The sequence below is a fragment of the Spodoptera frugiperda genome, chromosome 28 (genome assembly GCF_023101765.2).
Source record: "Spodoptera frugiperda isolate SF20-4 chromosome 28, AGI-APGP_CSIRO_Sfru_2.0, whole genome shotgun sequence".
NCBI classification, from domain to species: domain Eukaryota; kingdom Metazoa; phylum Arthropoda; class Insecta; order Lepidoptera; family Noctuidae; genus Spodoptera; species Spodoptera frugiperda.
The window spans coordinates 10168171-10183390 of NC_064239.1; the positions used below are offsets into that span (position 1 = coordinate 10168171).

The 15220-nt window shown below is 35.2% G+C and overlaps 2 protein-coding genes across 2 annotated transcripts; both read right to left on the minus strand.

Annotated features, from left to right (window-relative positions):
* Nucleotides 1-24: 24 nt before the first annotated feature.
* LOC118265581 (uncharacterized) lies at nucleotides 25-5698 on the minus strand. The gene is made up of 16 exons (XM_035578533.2): nucleotides 5424-5698; nucleotides 5222-5349; nucleotides 4794-4842; nucleotides 4435-4558; nucleotides 4112-4189; nucleotides 3462-3681; nucleotides 3313-3345; nucleotides 3009-3066; nucleotides 2610-2709; nucleotides 2289-2420; nucleotides 1959-2129; nucleotides 1255-1530; nucleotides 1023-1101; nucleotides 641-941; nucleotides 290-444; nucleotides 25-217 (listed from the first exon to the last, which is right to left on the minus strand). The coding sequence occupies exons 1-16, from the start codon at nucleotides 5552-5554 to the stop codon at nucleotides 117-119; spliced, it is 2136 nt and encodes a 711-aa protein (XP_035434426.2). The 5' UTR covers nucleotides 5555-5698; the 3' UTR covers nucleotides 25-116.
* Nucleotides 5699-6883: 1185 nt separating this feature from the next.
* LOC118265583 (leucine-rich PPR motif-containing protein, mitochondrial) lies at nucleotides 6884-14850 on the minus strand. The gene is made up of 9 exons (XM_035578535.2): nucleotides 14575-14850; nucleotides 14099-14283; nucleotides 13592-13790; nucleotides 12960-13278; nucleotides 11280-12839; nucleotides 10883-11119; nucleotides 9027-9173; nucleotides 8036-8759; nucleotides 6884-7643 (listed from the first exon to the last, which is right to left on the minus strand). The coding sequence occupies exons 1-9, from the start codon at nucleotides 14706-14708 to the stop codon at nucleotides 7213-7215; spliced, it is 3936 nt and encodes a 1311-aa protein (XP_035434428.2). The 5' UTR covers nucleotides 14709-14850; the 3' UTR covers nucleotides 6884-7212.
* Nucleotides 14851-15220: the final 370 nt, after the last annotated feature.

Here is a 15220-nt window from a genome sequence, read left to right on the forward strand (position 1 = left end):
ATTATCTTTCATTTAAAACCAAACTAACTTATAATTATTTTATTACCACTAATCAATAAATCGTATTACAATAAATACTGAACATATCAACGAAATTACAAATTATTGACTTAGAATCAATCACTTGAACTGGTCAATTTTGGTCCTAGAGTAATATCAATTATCTCCAGTGTATCCGGATTCTTGGTAACGCTAACGAAGCCATGTTGTTTTAGTTCTGGAAAATTTTATATTTTTGTCATTAACTCGAAATAAAAGTATTTAGTAAAATAGAAAATAGAATACTTACTGAGTATAGAAGTAAAGCATCGCGCAGCTATGACACCTTGGTAACCAGATATAACGGGACCTTTATCAAGGAGACTCTTCACCGTCACTGGTTGAAGGTTTGCCTTAATGTGTTTCATTATTTTGATCATGGTTCCCTCTGTGCCCCATTGATCACTGTAACAAACAATAACTTTGTATTAGTTGTCATACAATCAATTTATCTTGCAGAAAGGAACTGAATACTATTTCGTAAGTTATAATCTCACACGATATACACTGATACATACTTACGACACAAATATAATCTATACATAATTAAACCTAACCGCGCTTTGCGTCAGCTTTTTAGGAATTATAGTAATGAACTTACCGTATAAATCTTTTCGAGTCTGTAGTCTGTTCTGAATCGCCCAGCGATACCTTCGTCCTGTCGAGACTGCCTAAAGGAGTTTCAGACCGTTCACTCCCAGTCACACGAGCTCTTCCTTGTGAAGCAGTCGGTCGTTGAATTTGAGAGTGCACCTCGACCTCCACTACTATAGGTTGTTGTGGAATATCCGCCAGGCCAGCCTCTTGTAACTTTGAGGACAGTATCAATTCAGCATCTTGAGGAGGTTGTGGTACTGGCGCCATGATATTTGCTGGTACATTTTCCTTGTTTGTCTCTACCTCTGTAATTTGTACACTGAATCAATAAAGTACACGCACTTTACTTACTCGTACTAGAAATTCTTAGCAAAAATAATTATTACCTGCGTTAATATCTGCTAAATCTTTAGCCAACTGGCTTTCCCGGAATGATTTGTAACCCATGGAACGTTGATGTTTTGGCTAAAAGAAAAATAGAGTAATTAAAATAAATAAGTGTTAGGCTTCCTATGTTACATTTCCTTTTGCAGAAAGTGCGTAAATCAATATTTTTGATTTGACCTAAGAGGAGCCTATCGTCATGAGGTCTATTAGATTAAAAAACATACTACTTACGCTTCCAAACATTTCTGGTCCTGCCGTCCTTTTGCGTGCTTGCGATAACGTCTCTACCTTTTGTGTGGGTAAATCTGCGATGTCAATGTCAATTTGTGCGCTTACACGTGGTGGTTCAGAAATATTCAACATTCCGTCGGTCACATTCGCTTCAGGCATGAGTGGTTCCACTTGTACTTCAGGCCTTTCTTGAACAACAGGGACCTCTTGTTCTTCTTCTATAATGCCTAGCATCGTTCTCTTTGTAGTACGACGTCTCCTTACGGCCTCAGCTTGCTAAAGTTCAAGACCACAAATACCTAAATATAGTCTTTAGATTATGCTTATATGCAGGTCAAGTAATATGCAAATGACATCTGTGATGAATCACTCATCAATGAATGAATGAACACTCAATTTACAGGGACCTTTATTCAGAGCCAGGAGACAGACCAACGCGGTCTGGTCCACCTGGCTTTACAGCGACTAAAGGCAAAAAGAAGCCTCGCAAGCAGGCCTCAGTAAATTGTTGTTTCAGATCTATGTGTAAAATGTTTGTGATATTTTTGTAAATGCATCTAGGACATAGGACCAAATCCTAATGTAATGATTAAAAAGGAAAATTAGTTTCCTAGATCGTCTCGACCAACTAATGCAGGAAATGAAGAAAATGACAATTATTTTTTGAGCAAGAACGTAAAGAATATAAAATATAGTTCACTGACCTCCATTTCTCTTTCAGCAAGGGGTACACCCGGGACTATTCCAAGGTTGCGTCCAAAAAGTACCGAAATAGTGTACCCAAAATTTGATATAATTTTGTTACCGCCTTGACACGGACGCCGAAAGTATTCTTCCACGGGTACTCTTATCAATATTATGTCGTCTGAACTGTCCTGTGTTAAGAAAATGAGGGTAGATTTGAAAAATAGAACAATTCTGCTTTTTGGTGTTTAAAAATGCGGATGTTTTCTCGAGTGGCTCGTAGATAATTAATATTTTAGTAGATTAACAAAAAAAGGAAAATAATGAAAATAAAACAAATAAATAAATACCTCGCATCGCAACTCTACCAAAGGATTTTCAATCCTAGCTCGGAAGTGATTAGAACTTATCTTCGTCTTCTTGTCTATTATTAATTTTCGGATCTTACGACGTTTTGCTAGCGGTTCCAGCTCTTCTAATTCCTAAACCGTCACATATTTTAATTAGTTTAAAGCCTACCTAAGGCATGAACTAATAAATAAAGACTGGTGACGTCCATGTTAAGAAAATTACTAATTAATCTCACGTTAAAACGCACCTTAAAGCATGCACATTATTTATAGAAAACTGACAGTATTGAGTAGCTTAACGTGCAAGCTTTTGTTACCTACCTCTAGTTCATTGTCCAGCACAGGTTCTTGTGCTTTTTGTTGTTCGGGTTCGACGATGTTACTAAGTTCTCTAATCTCCGCCCTTGGTTCTTCTTGAGGCCTAAAGATAACATTGACTATCATAATAACTGCTATAGGTAGGTAATCCTAGGGTTGAGTGTTGCGTTGGGATTAAGATGCAAGTACCTTGATATACCTATAAAGTAAACTATCTACAGCATAAATATTGTCAGCCTTAGCATAAGAATATAGAAGTCATCTGTTGGGGTAGTAAAGGGGAAAGACGAATTATTTTTATTTTAGACATAAACATTGTCTGAAATTTTTACTTAAATGATAAGGTAGGTAAAGGTAGGAAGTTTTCTGTTTTACATAAGTAATAAAAAATAAAACACTGACTTAGCTGGTTCAGGAACAGGCATTTCGGGATTCGGGATTTCAGGTATTTCAGGAATGTCTGCAGGAATACTAGGGTTTTAATGGATGTAGGTAAGGTAAGTGAATTGGATAAAAAAGAAATTAAAGGATGGATCAATGGGAATAGTGAATGATTGATAAAGACTAAAGATTAAACTCTCTCCTCGCATAATCTAAACTATTTTGGAGACAGCAGTCTCTCATGTTGGACATACCAGCATCATGTTCCCAAAAATGAGATGACATTTGTAATTGTAAACAAACAGAGATGAAAAAAATCCTTTACCTTTTTCGAATTCAGGCATTAGTTCTCCCGCAGCTTAAAAAGAAAACATTAAAATTCGTTAAAGAATTAAGAGGATTACAAATAGGTATGTTTTATGTTCTTGGTAATAAATAATACAAAATCAACAAAACATAATAAATGATAAATACATTTTCTGAACATCGTGAGATCATGCTCGGAGATTCTTTCCATCTGTGCGTGCGCTGGTTCGAGCAAAAGTCGCGATTTGTCGTGCGACTTGTCGGTCACGTCGAGTGCGATGTCCAAGCCGCTGTGCGCCGTCGATATGTCTGGCTGCACCAACATCATCTCGATGGTGCGGTCTTGAAGCAATTGAAGGGGATCCAGGCGTTCTTCACCGAAACCGTCCTACGATTTTCATATAAATTACAAGCTGTCTATGTAGTAGTGATAAGACACGAGTGTATCTGAACATTTAAAAAATAGCAGTTATTGAACTGAACTATACCTATTTATCCTTACATACAACAACACAGTCAGATAGGTAGATAGGTACTTGACACTGTTGACCATACAACATTTACCTTGATGCCACCATTTACAATACCTAAGTAAGTACTCGACTACTCATATTAGAAAACAACAACAAAACAAACTCATATTAAAAAACACATTCCAATGTATGAAGTTCGCCCCATTACGGTGTCGGCGGCAACAATGTAAGTGCCTTTAAAACCTATTGCATGTTTTCATTAGATTAAGATTTAATTAATACACTAAAGATCCTAAATAGTAACCTCTTCTTTAACATGCATTAAAGTGTTTTGAAATTACTTACATTTGGTGGGATCACTTCACCAATAGCAGCTTCTTTCAATGTGATGTCAGCAATATTTGAGACAACATTGCCACTTCTCTATAGAAATAAAAATAAATATCAAGAGGTGGTTTAAATTTTTGGATTTGGGCATCAGTCATGTGTATCAGGGAGATGAAGAAGTAGAGATAGATGAAGAAGATAAGAAGTTTAAGTTGAAAAAGAGACTAGAGAGAGTTCAAACAATGTAGAAACCTAGTCTAATGTCCTTTCTTTCAGCTAAAAAAAGTCAAGTAGAGCAGCTCCCTTAATATCTAGAAACAATCTCAATAATAAGTGTAAACCTGTATCATTTCCTCAATCCTCTGTTCATTTTCAGGTGGTTCTTGAATTATCTCTTGAATGTCAAGCTGCTGCAGCTGTGGCCGCCTCACTTCTTCTACTATTTCCACCTCATGGATATTCCATCTAAGATATTACAACATTTTTATAATGATCACCTACTTTTATCTTCCAATTATTTCAATATTCAATTATAGCAATAAAAATGTGATAGGTTTTTTATTATAATAATTAAGTGCATAGTGACAGCAGATCTCTTACAATCTTACTCTTACAAATAAATTGTTAATCTCAATTTTGAAATTGTCTCTATATTTCTATTTAACATATTTTTAATAAACATTGTTAAAGGTGTACTTACTTTTTGTTTGAATTTTTTATCACATTAGCATTGATCATGCATAGGTCACCTGCAAACATTACTCAGTACTTTAGTGCATTATTAAGTATTTTATAAATATAAACTTAAGTGGTAAGTAAGTAACTAAGTAAACTCATAATGAGGACCTTGTTGATAGCAAAATGAATAGGTAAGTTAGGAGAATATTACACATGATTAGGTAATTAAGAAGGAACTTTTTAAGGAAACATCTAGTTTTTTAAGGTAAGAAAAATCATCAAATGACTTCTCCCGCCTTAGGCGAGGCGAGAGGGATTGTCAGACTCTTACTGACTAAAAACTAGCCCGTTCCTACTTCTGTCCTTCGAACCGGAGCCCCGGTAAACCCACTAGGTAGTCCGCAGCTCCGTAACATCTAGTTAGCTACCTACTCATAATAGAAAACTTACCCAAAAATATAGTAACTTTTCGTTGATATAATCTTACTAATCCTCGAAGTAGTTGAGAACTTAAACGAAGAGAAAATCTTCTGCTCGGACGACCCGACTCGTTAGTCATTACTTCTAGCAAATCATCGCTACAATAAAAAAATCAAAGCAGTGTTTAGAAATAACTTAGATAATACTTTGTAACAAAGTTACAGTTTCTTACCATATTTTTCGAATATCCTGAGACCAAAGTTGTCTCTGAGTAATAGTTGCAAATCGCAAAGGCCACGAATCTGCGACCCAACACAAATAGAATCTGCCACCTCGTTTCAATGAATCAACGGGATAAAACATTTTTGTATTACAAGAATATTAATCACTCATGCAAATAACAAATGAAAAGAAACTTTTAGCAAATGTAAACTATTAAACGAATCTTGGAGAAGTTGGTTGGAAGCCACGCTTAAATTCCCGCCAAAATATTTTTCGTTGCGTTTTTCTTTCCCGTAAAATAGATAATGTTGCCATATTCAATTTTATAAACCGGTTTTTCATAAAACGGTTTCATAGAATCCTAATAAACAAATTTATTTTTAACATGATAAGATGATAATAAAGAAATATATTTAGGTATAGCCATAGGTATTATTATTACAGAATTACATTATATTTTACATTGTAATAGATGTCATTAAATTAATGGAATAGGTAAAAGATATACTTATAAACGAAGACAACTTATTTTTACATAACTGAAAACAGTTAAAACGTAAACATATTCGGCATAAATGTCGTGTGGGTCACTAAATGCTTACAGAAATACATTATCATGGCGTGGTGTGTCGTAGCGCTGTGACCACCAAACGACAGGTCGAAGCGTTTTAAGATACACGATACGTCACGACATGCAAGTCTATTTCCAATCAAAGAAAAGTATGAAACCGCCTTTATTCAGACGCTATTTGCCAATAGAGACCGGGCGACTTTTTTTTTCAGATAAATACTCAGTATTTAAATGAAAAAAAAATCACCCATCTATTCTTGCCAGGCTTTTTGAAAATGTAAAATATTTATTTTATTATTTTGTTCTAATCTACATACCACCTACATACTTACTCTTAATTTCATTGTATCATATCAGATTAGATATACCTACATGTACTTTTTTTGTGGAACAAAGGGCAAACGAACCGATCGACGTATCAATTTATTGATGGTATAAAGCGATCAGTGTCGCCCATGGTCATGGTCCTTTTTTGCCCTCTTAAAGTTGACAATACCCTGTCGGACCTCGAGCAACGCAGACCTCGTAGCTCTATGTACCCTGTCAACCTTTAGATTAGGTACATATCCGGCTAAATTATATGGTACCTACCTGGCTTTTTATAATTATGGGTTGGATCGCGATGTGTAGCCGAGTGATCGATGCTGTGAATAATGGCTATCGTTCCCGCATCTACCTCCCTTGAGTTATTAGAAATACAATACTTACACTCATTTCATTCAGACAAAATTCTCAACAATACAGGTTGGCCAGCCTTTTACCCAATGTTTGGCCAAATTCAGATCTGCCTAGCCATTAGGTATGGCGACATAACAGCCATCAAGTATGCTATCGCTGGTGAAGATCGTCATTTTCTTTTTCATAAATTCGGAGACTTGGTTAAAATAATACTAGAAAAGTATTAACTAATAATTTATTAATAACTAAAATAAACTATTCTACATGTGCAATTCAATACTTGTTTATTCATATTTTGTAATTAACAGCCATTGCAAGTTAGCGCTCTACTTTCTTTAATTTAAAATAATATGTTGATAATAAACAAGACAATAATTTTCTCGATAAAAGATTTATCGGTCTACTTACACCGGGGAGTTCAAAAGAACAAAGTAACATTCATATCATAACATATCAACAAATTAGTAATATTTTACAATATCCTATAAAACATTTTAATCAGAAAATGGATGCTGATTGTAAAATGCAAGATACATTTTGGTATTTTAAATTAAATCTCGTATTTAAACATTCTTCCTGATTCTTCTACTGTAGTTTTCAGTCTTTTTAAAGTGCTCTTGTTCATGTGTTCCGTTTTCAAACCCAATTTAAGTGCCGCTGAGAAAGCTTCCTCAGCAATATCAATTTTATTTTCCGTGATGTAGAAATTAATAAGGCGCGAGTAGGCATTACCTAACGATGAGAGAGACAATCCCTTGTTTGATTTCAATATTTGAATAAGTTTTTCAATTTTTTCCGGTTCTTTTCTTGTGTGACTCTCTTGCAGTAACCTTCTGAATACGACAACAGGCGCGTTGCACAGCCATTTTGACCAGATCTCTTCGGCTTCTTTCTCTCTACCGTTCAGTATAAATTCCATCCAAAGCAAGTTAGCTGGTAAGAACTTTTCTTTCGATGCTGCAATGTCGGCTATTTGTTTGCCTATAGAAAAAAAAAACACAATTTACATTATCACGAAATATAAGATTGCATTGTGGTGTCAAAGTTTGAAATTAAATGGGATGATTCAAATAGAGAATAATCACTAGGTACATGAACAAAATATTGATTAAATGCAGGCATCAGTACGCATCGCATCGCAGTGGACGCAGTTGTATAAGTTTCTACACAAGACAAGCTAAAATCCATTGCGTGCGATGCGTACGATGCGGGCCTATGGACGCATACCTTTAATGCTCATAAGTTTTAGTGAAAATATAGTCCCATACATGAGGCTTGTAGCAATTCCTACTCTTGATATATGGTTAAACCAATGCACTGATTTTAGACTACTTACGGAGTAGAATTTAGATAATATTTTATTCAATACTTACACTTTTCAGTGAGTTCACTGTCCAGAACGACGGTTGCAAGTGCGCTACTTCTAGGATATTTTCGAAGCGCATTATCCAATTCCTCTTCAGACTTAGCAGCTTTAACTGATTCGAGTACATTATCGATATGTTGTGGTCCAGCGCCTCTATTGAACACAGCCATGGTCAGTTTGTCGTCGTAAGTCACACGACGTTTTAAGGAATCGTTTACATGTTTGCCCAACTGTTGTATCTTTTCTACATTTCCTTCATCAGCTAAAGATTTCAGTAAGAATTTCAGCACACTTGTCTTAGGTACCACACCATGTTCAATAGACTTCATAGCCACATCAATTGCTTGGGAGTATTGTCCATCCTTGGTCAAAGTTTCGATATGAGTCGATACGTCGTTTTTGGTCGGTTTAGTTGGTTCTCTCCGGCTCACGATCTTCTCAACAACATCACCTTGATTTTTTTTCTTTTTAGTAGCAACTGAAGTACCTTCCGGTATTACGAATGGTACTTCTCTCTTCTTCGCTATTAAATGATTGCCGAGGTGTGTAAGAAACTGGTCGCTGGGTATTTCGCCTTCTTCTTGCAGAAGAGTCCAAAGACCCAGAGCTTTGTCAGTTTCGTCAGCTTTGCAGTATGTAACGAGAAGGTGGTAGAAGATGTTACCACGGTCGACATTGGACAATTCTTTCGTAGCTTCAAGCAAACCTTCGAGGTACTCGGACTTTCCGTCCTGTAACAAAAGTAAGTTATGTTATTAAGTAAAGGTCAATAGTTCTGTAGAATCTAGAAGTTACAATGATGAATAATGTGTTCAACACTAAGTTTATTTCTTGGTTACATAGAAATAACCTTAGTGTTGGGAGTTGGGGCAACATTTAATTTATTTTAAATCATGTCCTGCATTCACCCTTTTGAGTACTCCACCAACAAAGCAGTCTAAACTCTTGCATGTTAATGTATGTCCTTTTTGTGATCGAACCAACTAAATATAACACACCTCTACGTATCTCTGGCAAGCGTCATCTAAGCGGCGGTGACGAGTCTGTAGTCCGGGCGTCTCGAGGATGCGACGCGCCTGGCGCAAGCGGCCGCACTCTACGAACGCGAGCACCAAGTCATGCAGGATGTTTACTTCTCCATGAATCTAGAAGAAAATGAAACATGTTATTAAGTCTTTGACTGCTAATAGATAACTGTTGAAGGCAAATCCTCCGCTAACGTCGGTCATCAGTGACCACCACGGCGCTCAATGTGTTAAATAAATAAAAACTGAAAAGTAAAAAACAAGCTTAGTCTAAAAGTGTAGATAGCAATGCTATTACCACATAATTAAATAATTTCATAATCAATACACAAAAAATAATAATCTTATGCGAAACATAATTGAGTGCAACAGTTGGGACCCATATTGAATGATTTTAGTCTAGTTTATTTAATGGGTCCCGACTGTTACACTCAATTATGTTTCGCATAAGATTATTATTTTTTGTGTATTGATTATGAAATTATTTAATTATGTGGTAATAGCATTGCTATCTACACTTTTAGACTAAGCTTGTTTTTTACTTTTCAGTTTTTATTTAAAGTGTTTTTTATGCAGTCGGGTTTTTTAATTTTTTAAATTTATTTATTTTTATTTAACACTTTTTAGTTAGTTATAATACGGCTATGTGTTTCTCAAGATTTCACCCGCGACACGAGAGAACTACTTCCAATACCAAGATAATAAAAAAATAACACACGTCGATCAAGTTATTTTAGATTGATTGCGTAACACAAAGAGAGTAAAGGAATTAGAAAAAGAAGAAGGATTAAGGGCAGTTAAATTTACTATTTACAAATTTCGTAAACGGTCTAATTCTTTAAAAGAATTTTCGTCGTGTGGACTATTTAATATATTTTTTTGGATCTTTTATTGTGAGGGGTTTTTGTCCGTAATAGTATTAATCCTTATCCTTTTAAATAGTCTATTAATTTTCTACATTAAATGAAGATAAAATTTGCTCTTTACACTGTTTCAAAATTTCTACTAGTTTTAGACAAAAAACGGTCTTTACAGTTGACGCGTCGCATGGGCTATAGGTAAACGACTATGTAGATAGATTCCTTATTTAACGTTCAGCAAAGCGAGGGCGGGTCGCTAGTCCTTTATTTATAAATAAATTCATTGTAAATAATTTAGTTAAGACGTACTTTTATTATCACTTTTCACTTTTAAGTTCAGACACCGCTAGTCAATCGCGTCACGTAGTACCTACCTATACGAGTATTTAGTTTGGATAATAAAGAACATAATTGCACATAGTATTTTTTTCTATATGTCAGTGATATACCATTTTGGAATCCTCATGATGAGCTCTTTAATTTGATACCCATATTGTAGCAAATAAAAAAAAATTTTTTTTACTCCTATCTAGGGCGCCTCACGGCCGCCATGTTGGTTTTTGTTTTACGTCACATATCTAAGAACACTTGGGTAATTAAGACGAATCCAACGATACCCTGATTGTCGAAATCCATCAAGCCGTTTCGAAGAAATGAGGTAATAAAGAATATTAGGCTCATACATACAAGATACGCGCGAAAAACATAACCCTTCCTTGGCAGTCGGGTAAAAAGAAATAGGTATAGATCTTTCCAGGGTTTTTATTTAGACAACTCAATAGTAACATTTCTGGGGATTCATATAAATAGCTACAAGTTTTATATCCTAAAGTATGATATATAATAGTGGCTGATTGCACATGAGTCAGTCCAGAAAATCTAGTTAAGATTTAGTTCTTTGTAACTTAGTGAAGAAAAGAGAGAAATATATCAAATTCTCAATAAGAATCAAATATGAAGATGGTATACCTGAGTACTGAGGTCAGCTAACCACTGAAGTTTAGTAGCATCCTCCTTCATGATCAATGACTTCATCAGTTCTCCCTTCCAAGGAGTACTCCTATATTGTTTGCAGCAATTCTCAAACTCTTTCAATGCACCGTCTACATCGTTTTGTAGTAGGTGCACTTTGATTGATGGGCCCAAAATAATATTTGAAGGCTCAATGTATTTGTTATCTATAAGTGTCTTTGTCATTTGTTTTACCTGAAAAATAAAGGAGATTATAAATGTTTGAATAGTTCTATCAACCCTCTATTCATTAATCTTGTGTGTGAAATGAATGTCCAAGTAGCCACTTAGGTCAAGATTATTCTTTTTTTATATTTAGATTTTAATTTCACTAAGTTGATAAAGATGTACTTACTTCGACACCTTTTTTCTGTTCAGCTAATGTGTTTAGCATTTGCCAGCATTTGGAATTTATCATAAAACCTGTTGTGTTATCATCATGTTTGTGATTTTCCAAAGTTTGTACAGCTTCATCAAATTTGTTTGCTCTAATTTGAGCATATGCCAGTTGTACTAGTTTGAATTTGTTTAGAACAAAGCCTGGTTCCTTCTCAGCAAGTTGCTTTTTACATTGTAATGCTCTTTCAACTTCATCATTTTCGCAGTAAAACTCGAATAACTGAGCCAGCGTCGCCGTTGTTAATTCAAAGTTCGATTGTTTCAATTCCTCTAAGAAACTGTTCACCTTGCTCACATTATTTTCTTTAATGTAAGCAACAAGCAGCTGTTTCTGTATACGAGATAGATTGTTGACACCTTTGTTTTTCAATTGTGCAAGTTGATTCTCCATTTGAGCGGTAGTGCGAGGTCCTCCAGGTCTCCGAGTACTCTCAATCGGAACCAGCTCCATCTCAGTTGTCGATAGTTTGGTTAACAACTGCGACAAATCCTTTGTCATGTTTCCTCCTAAAAATTGTTCAATTGATTCTGCAGTGTCAGTTGTTATTCTCAGACCTTTAGAGTCAACACTTCTTAAAAGCTTTTCTACTAAGTCTGGTTTAGCCAAACTCTTGGCAGACGACCTCACAATACGGCCGACTTCATGAATATCATTATTTTCATCACTTTGACCTTCCTCGTTGTTGGCGGCAACATCTTCTTCACCCTGTGACAAAGGTTTACTACTTATAGCATGGAGAATTTTTGCAAACGATTCTACATCTTTTGTCTTATTCACTGCATTGATGAGGGACCTAGCAACAAGAGAGTAGTTGCCCCAAGGTCTATATTGCAGAGCTATTTCCGCTGCGCCTTTTATGTCTCCAGAATCCAAAAGATCGACCATTAGATTTCTTGCAGCATGGATTGTTGGTACATTTGCAATTTGAAGTTTAAGTAAGACATTCTGTGGAGAATCTTTTTTTATCAAGTAAGGGATAACATAATCTCTTAATGCTTCTCCAGTAACTGTAAAGTCATTGCTGCTCATTTCTTTTAAAATTTGCAAGAGGCCTTCTTCATCGTTTTCCTTTGCCTTCTGAACTAACAAAGGCCAATAGAAATGTTGCCTGATTTCCATTCCTTCTTGTTTTAGTTCTTTGAATAGTTTCAATGCTAATTCTGATTGGCCAAGTTGCAGTGAACCTTCAGCTGCAATGAAAAGAGCTTTTGGTACAAGCCCTTCATCCTGCAGTTCCTTGCATGTTTTAATAACCTCATCAGCAGGTTTGTTAAGTTTTAGCAACTGCTTCACAAAGAATGCGCCTTTAAATGGGGTATCTTCTATATTGGTAGATTTTGGCATGGTTTTCATAATTTTCTTAGCGATTCCTTCTTGTCCCTTATTGAGCAGTCTAAGTATGACATTACATACATCTTGATTGTATCCTATACCTTTTTGCAGGAGGGGGATCACCTGGTCCACTTTATCTCCATGTCCACTTACAGCTAAATGCTCAATGACTTCCAATAGGTCCTAGAATAAAAAATCAAGGTTTTACAAAATGTTCTATATTGTTTTGCATTAACATTATAGTATGTATTATTTCACCTCCCTCAGAAAACTTGATAATAGTAATTTATGAAATGGACTTACCCGGTCAGTAAGTTGTGTTTCCTTATCACTTGCAGTTTTTATTATTTCTTGAACTCCGTCTATGTCACCTTTCTTTGCATATCCACATGCCAGTAATGTATATGTACGGTTAGAGGGTTCAAGTCCAGCCCCTGCCATGGTCTGCAAAACTGCTTTAGCTCCATCAGTATCACCATGGAACGCATGGCCCATTACCAATGCATTCAGTACAGGTTCTGACACAGGCATGCTTAGTTCGCGCATCTTTTCTAACACTCTTGTGGCTCCCTCAACATCACCCTCCTGGCAGTAACGCCACATGAGCCTTTGGTATGTTACCCTGGATTAAAACAATCCTATTAGTACTTGTAAATAAGATTTAGTCAAGAGATATTATTACTTAATTGTGGGAGAGCTATTCTTCGGCACAAATGGGCCAGCTCGTCCGAAGTGATACCACAGCCTCACGGAAAACCGACGTTCGACATTCAAGTGTCCATGGGCGGTGGCGATTGCTTACAATCAGGTGATCCGTATGATTGTTTACGGGCTTATTCAATAAAAAAAATGCATCAAAGAATTGCTGTTGACTTTCATATTCTGCCTTATAAAAACTATTTTATGTGGATGGATGATAAAGTTATAATTATTACCTGTTGGGTTGCAATCCTTTTCTCTCCAATTCTTCAAGGAATTTAGCCGGGGAGAATTGATGCTCATTTTCAATGTAAACTCGTAGTAAAGCATTATAGTGAGAAATATCCATAGGAATTCCTCTTTCAATGAGCACACTCCATATTTTTTGGACCAATAGAGTTCTCTGTTCTGGCAACTCTTCTGGTACAAGCTCACCTAGATTTTTATAATAATTATTGTGAGACATACGGAAGAAACAAAAATCACAGTTTATACATAAACAAAAGCTCTACTGGTTTCAAGTCACAGAGGGACCCTTCATCATGCGCAGAGTGCACAGGCACACTGACATTGGACAGCCTACTCTGTCCCTCTGTGCCTCAAAACTATTGCTTATTTTATTTATAAACAAAACTTTTCAACATTTTTGGATTTGTGGTTTGTTTTCTATGATAATAATATGTTAAAACAGAATGAAAATATTTTGGTTATGACATAAAAACATTCTTATAATATATTCTTACCACAACATCTAATGACCAGGAGTGACTGTGAGCTTGTGATGTCATTTTTCGACTTAATTTCATCAAATACTTCGTCAATATCCTTTTTGGTGATTCTTCCAAATCTTCGAACTTCAGTGTCCAATTTTTGTAACAATGGTTCTAGACTTTCTTTCTTTTTTGTTGCATAATCTCTCATAAGCACACTGAAAATTATATACAATTTTAGAATGTAACTACTTGAAGTAACCTTACTTCATTTATTGTTATTGAGTTTAGTCATATTAAAACATTAATGTAAATTTAAAATAAGGTAGTATTTAGTTCAATTTAATTTAAAATTATGTAAAACTGGTATTAATACGGCATTTTCAAAGATACTACACTTGAGAGGCTTTGACATGATAACTATCTACTCTAAGAAAATTGATAGAGGATTTTAAAGAAATGTACTGATTGGATTTACTTAAAAATTATATTGTTTATAATATACTCACTTATTGGCAGCACATAAAGCTTTAGGATTGATTAAAGTAGTAGTTTCAGCGGTCTTGGCTGAGTTTAGGATAAGCGTACGGGCCGCACCAGTGAAGTATCGCACAAATTTCGTAGATCTTAAAAGCGACGACATTTTGTTGTTACGGAACTTTAAACCATTAATTAACAAACCAATCCCGGCACAAACACGGAGAAAATCACTGATCTTTTATCAAAAACCAACCAAGGCAGCTCGGAACTACCCTGAAAAGGAATTTGAGGTTATAGTTATGTCACTTGGCATATTGAACCAGGGTTGCTAGAAAGGAAATGTACATCTAATGAAAAAGCATTTACCAAGGCTGTGTAAATTATTATGTAAAAATATCCTCATTTATAACCATGTAAGATAATTGTAATTGAGATCATTATTGACTTTTTCAAGACATTATAATTTTTTTTAAACTTAACTCACATGAGCTTACAGGCAACATTATTCCCGCGTTCGGAAATCTAAAATAAAGTATCAAAATTACAAAGGTATAGGTAACAATTGCAAACCTATAAAAAAACTTTATTTGGTTTTTTGGTTCAAGACTTCAAGTAATGATATTATTTTAGTAGTTATTATAAAGTATTAGTTTTTATAAAGTATAAAAAATATTG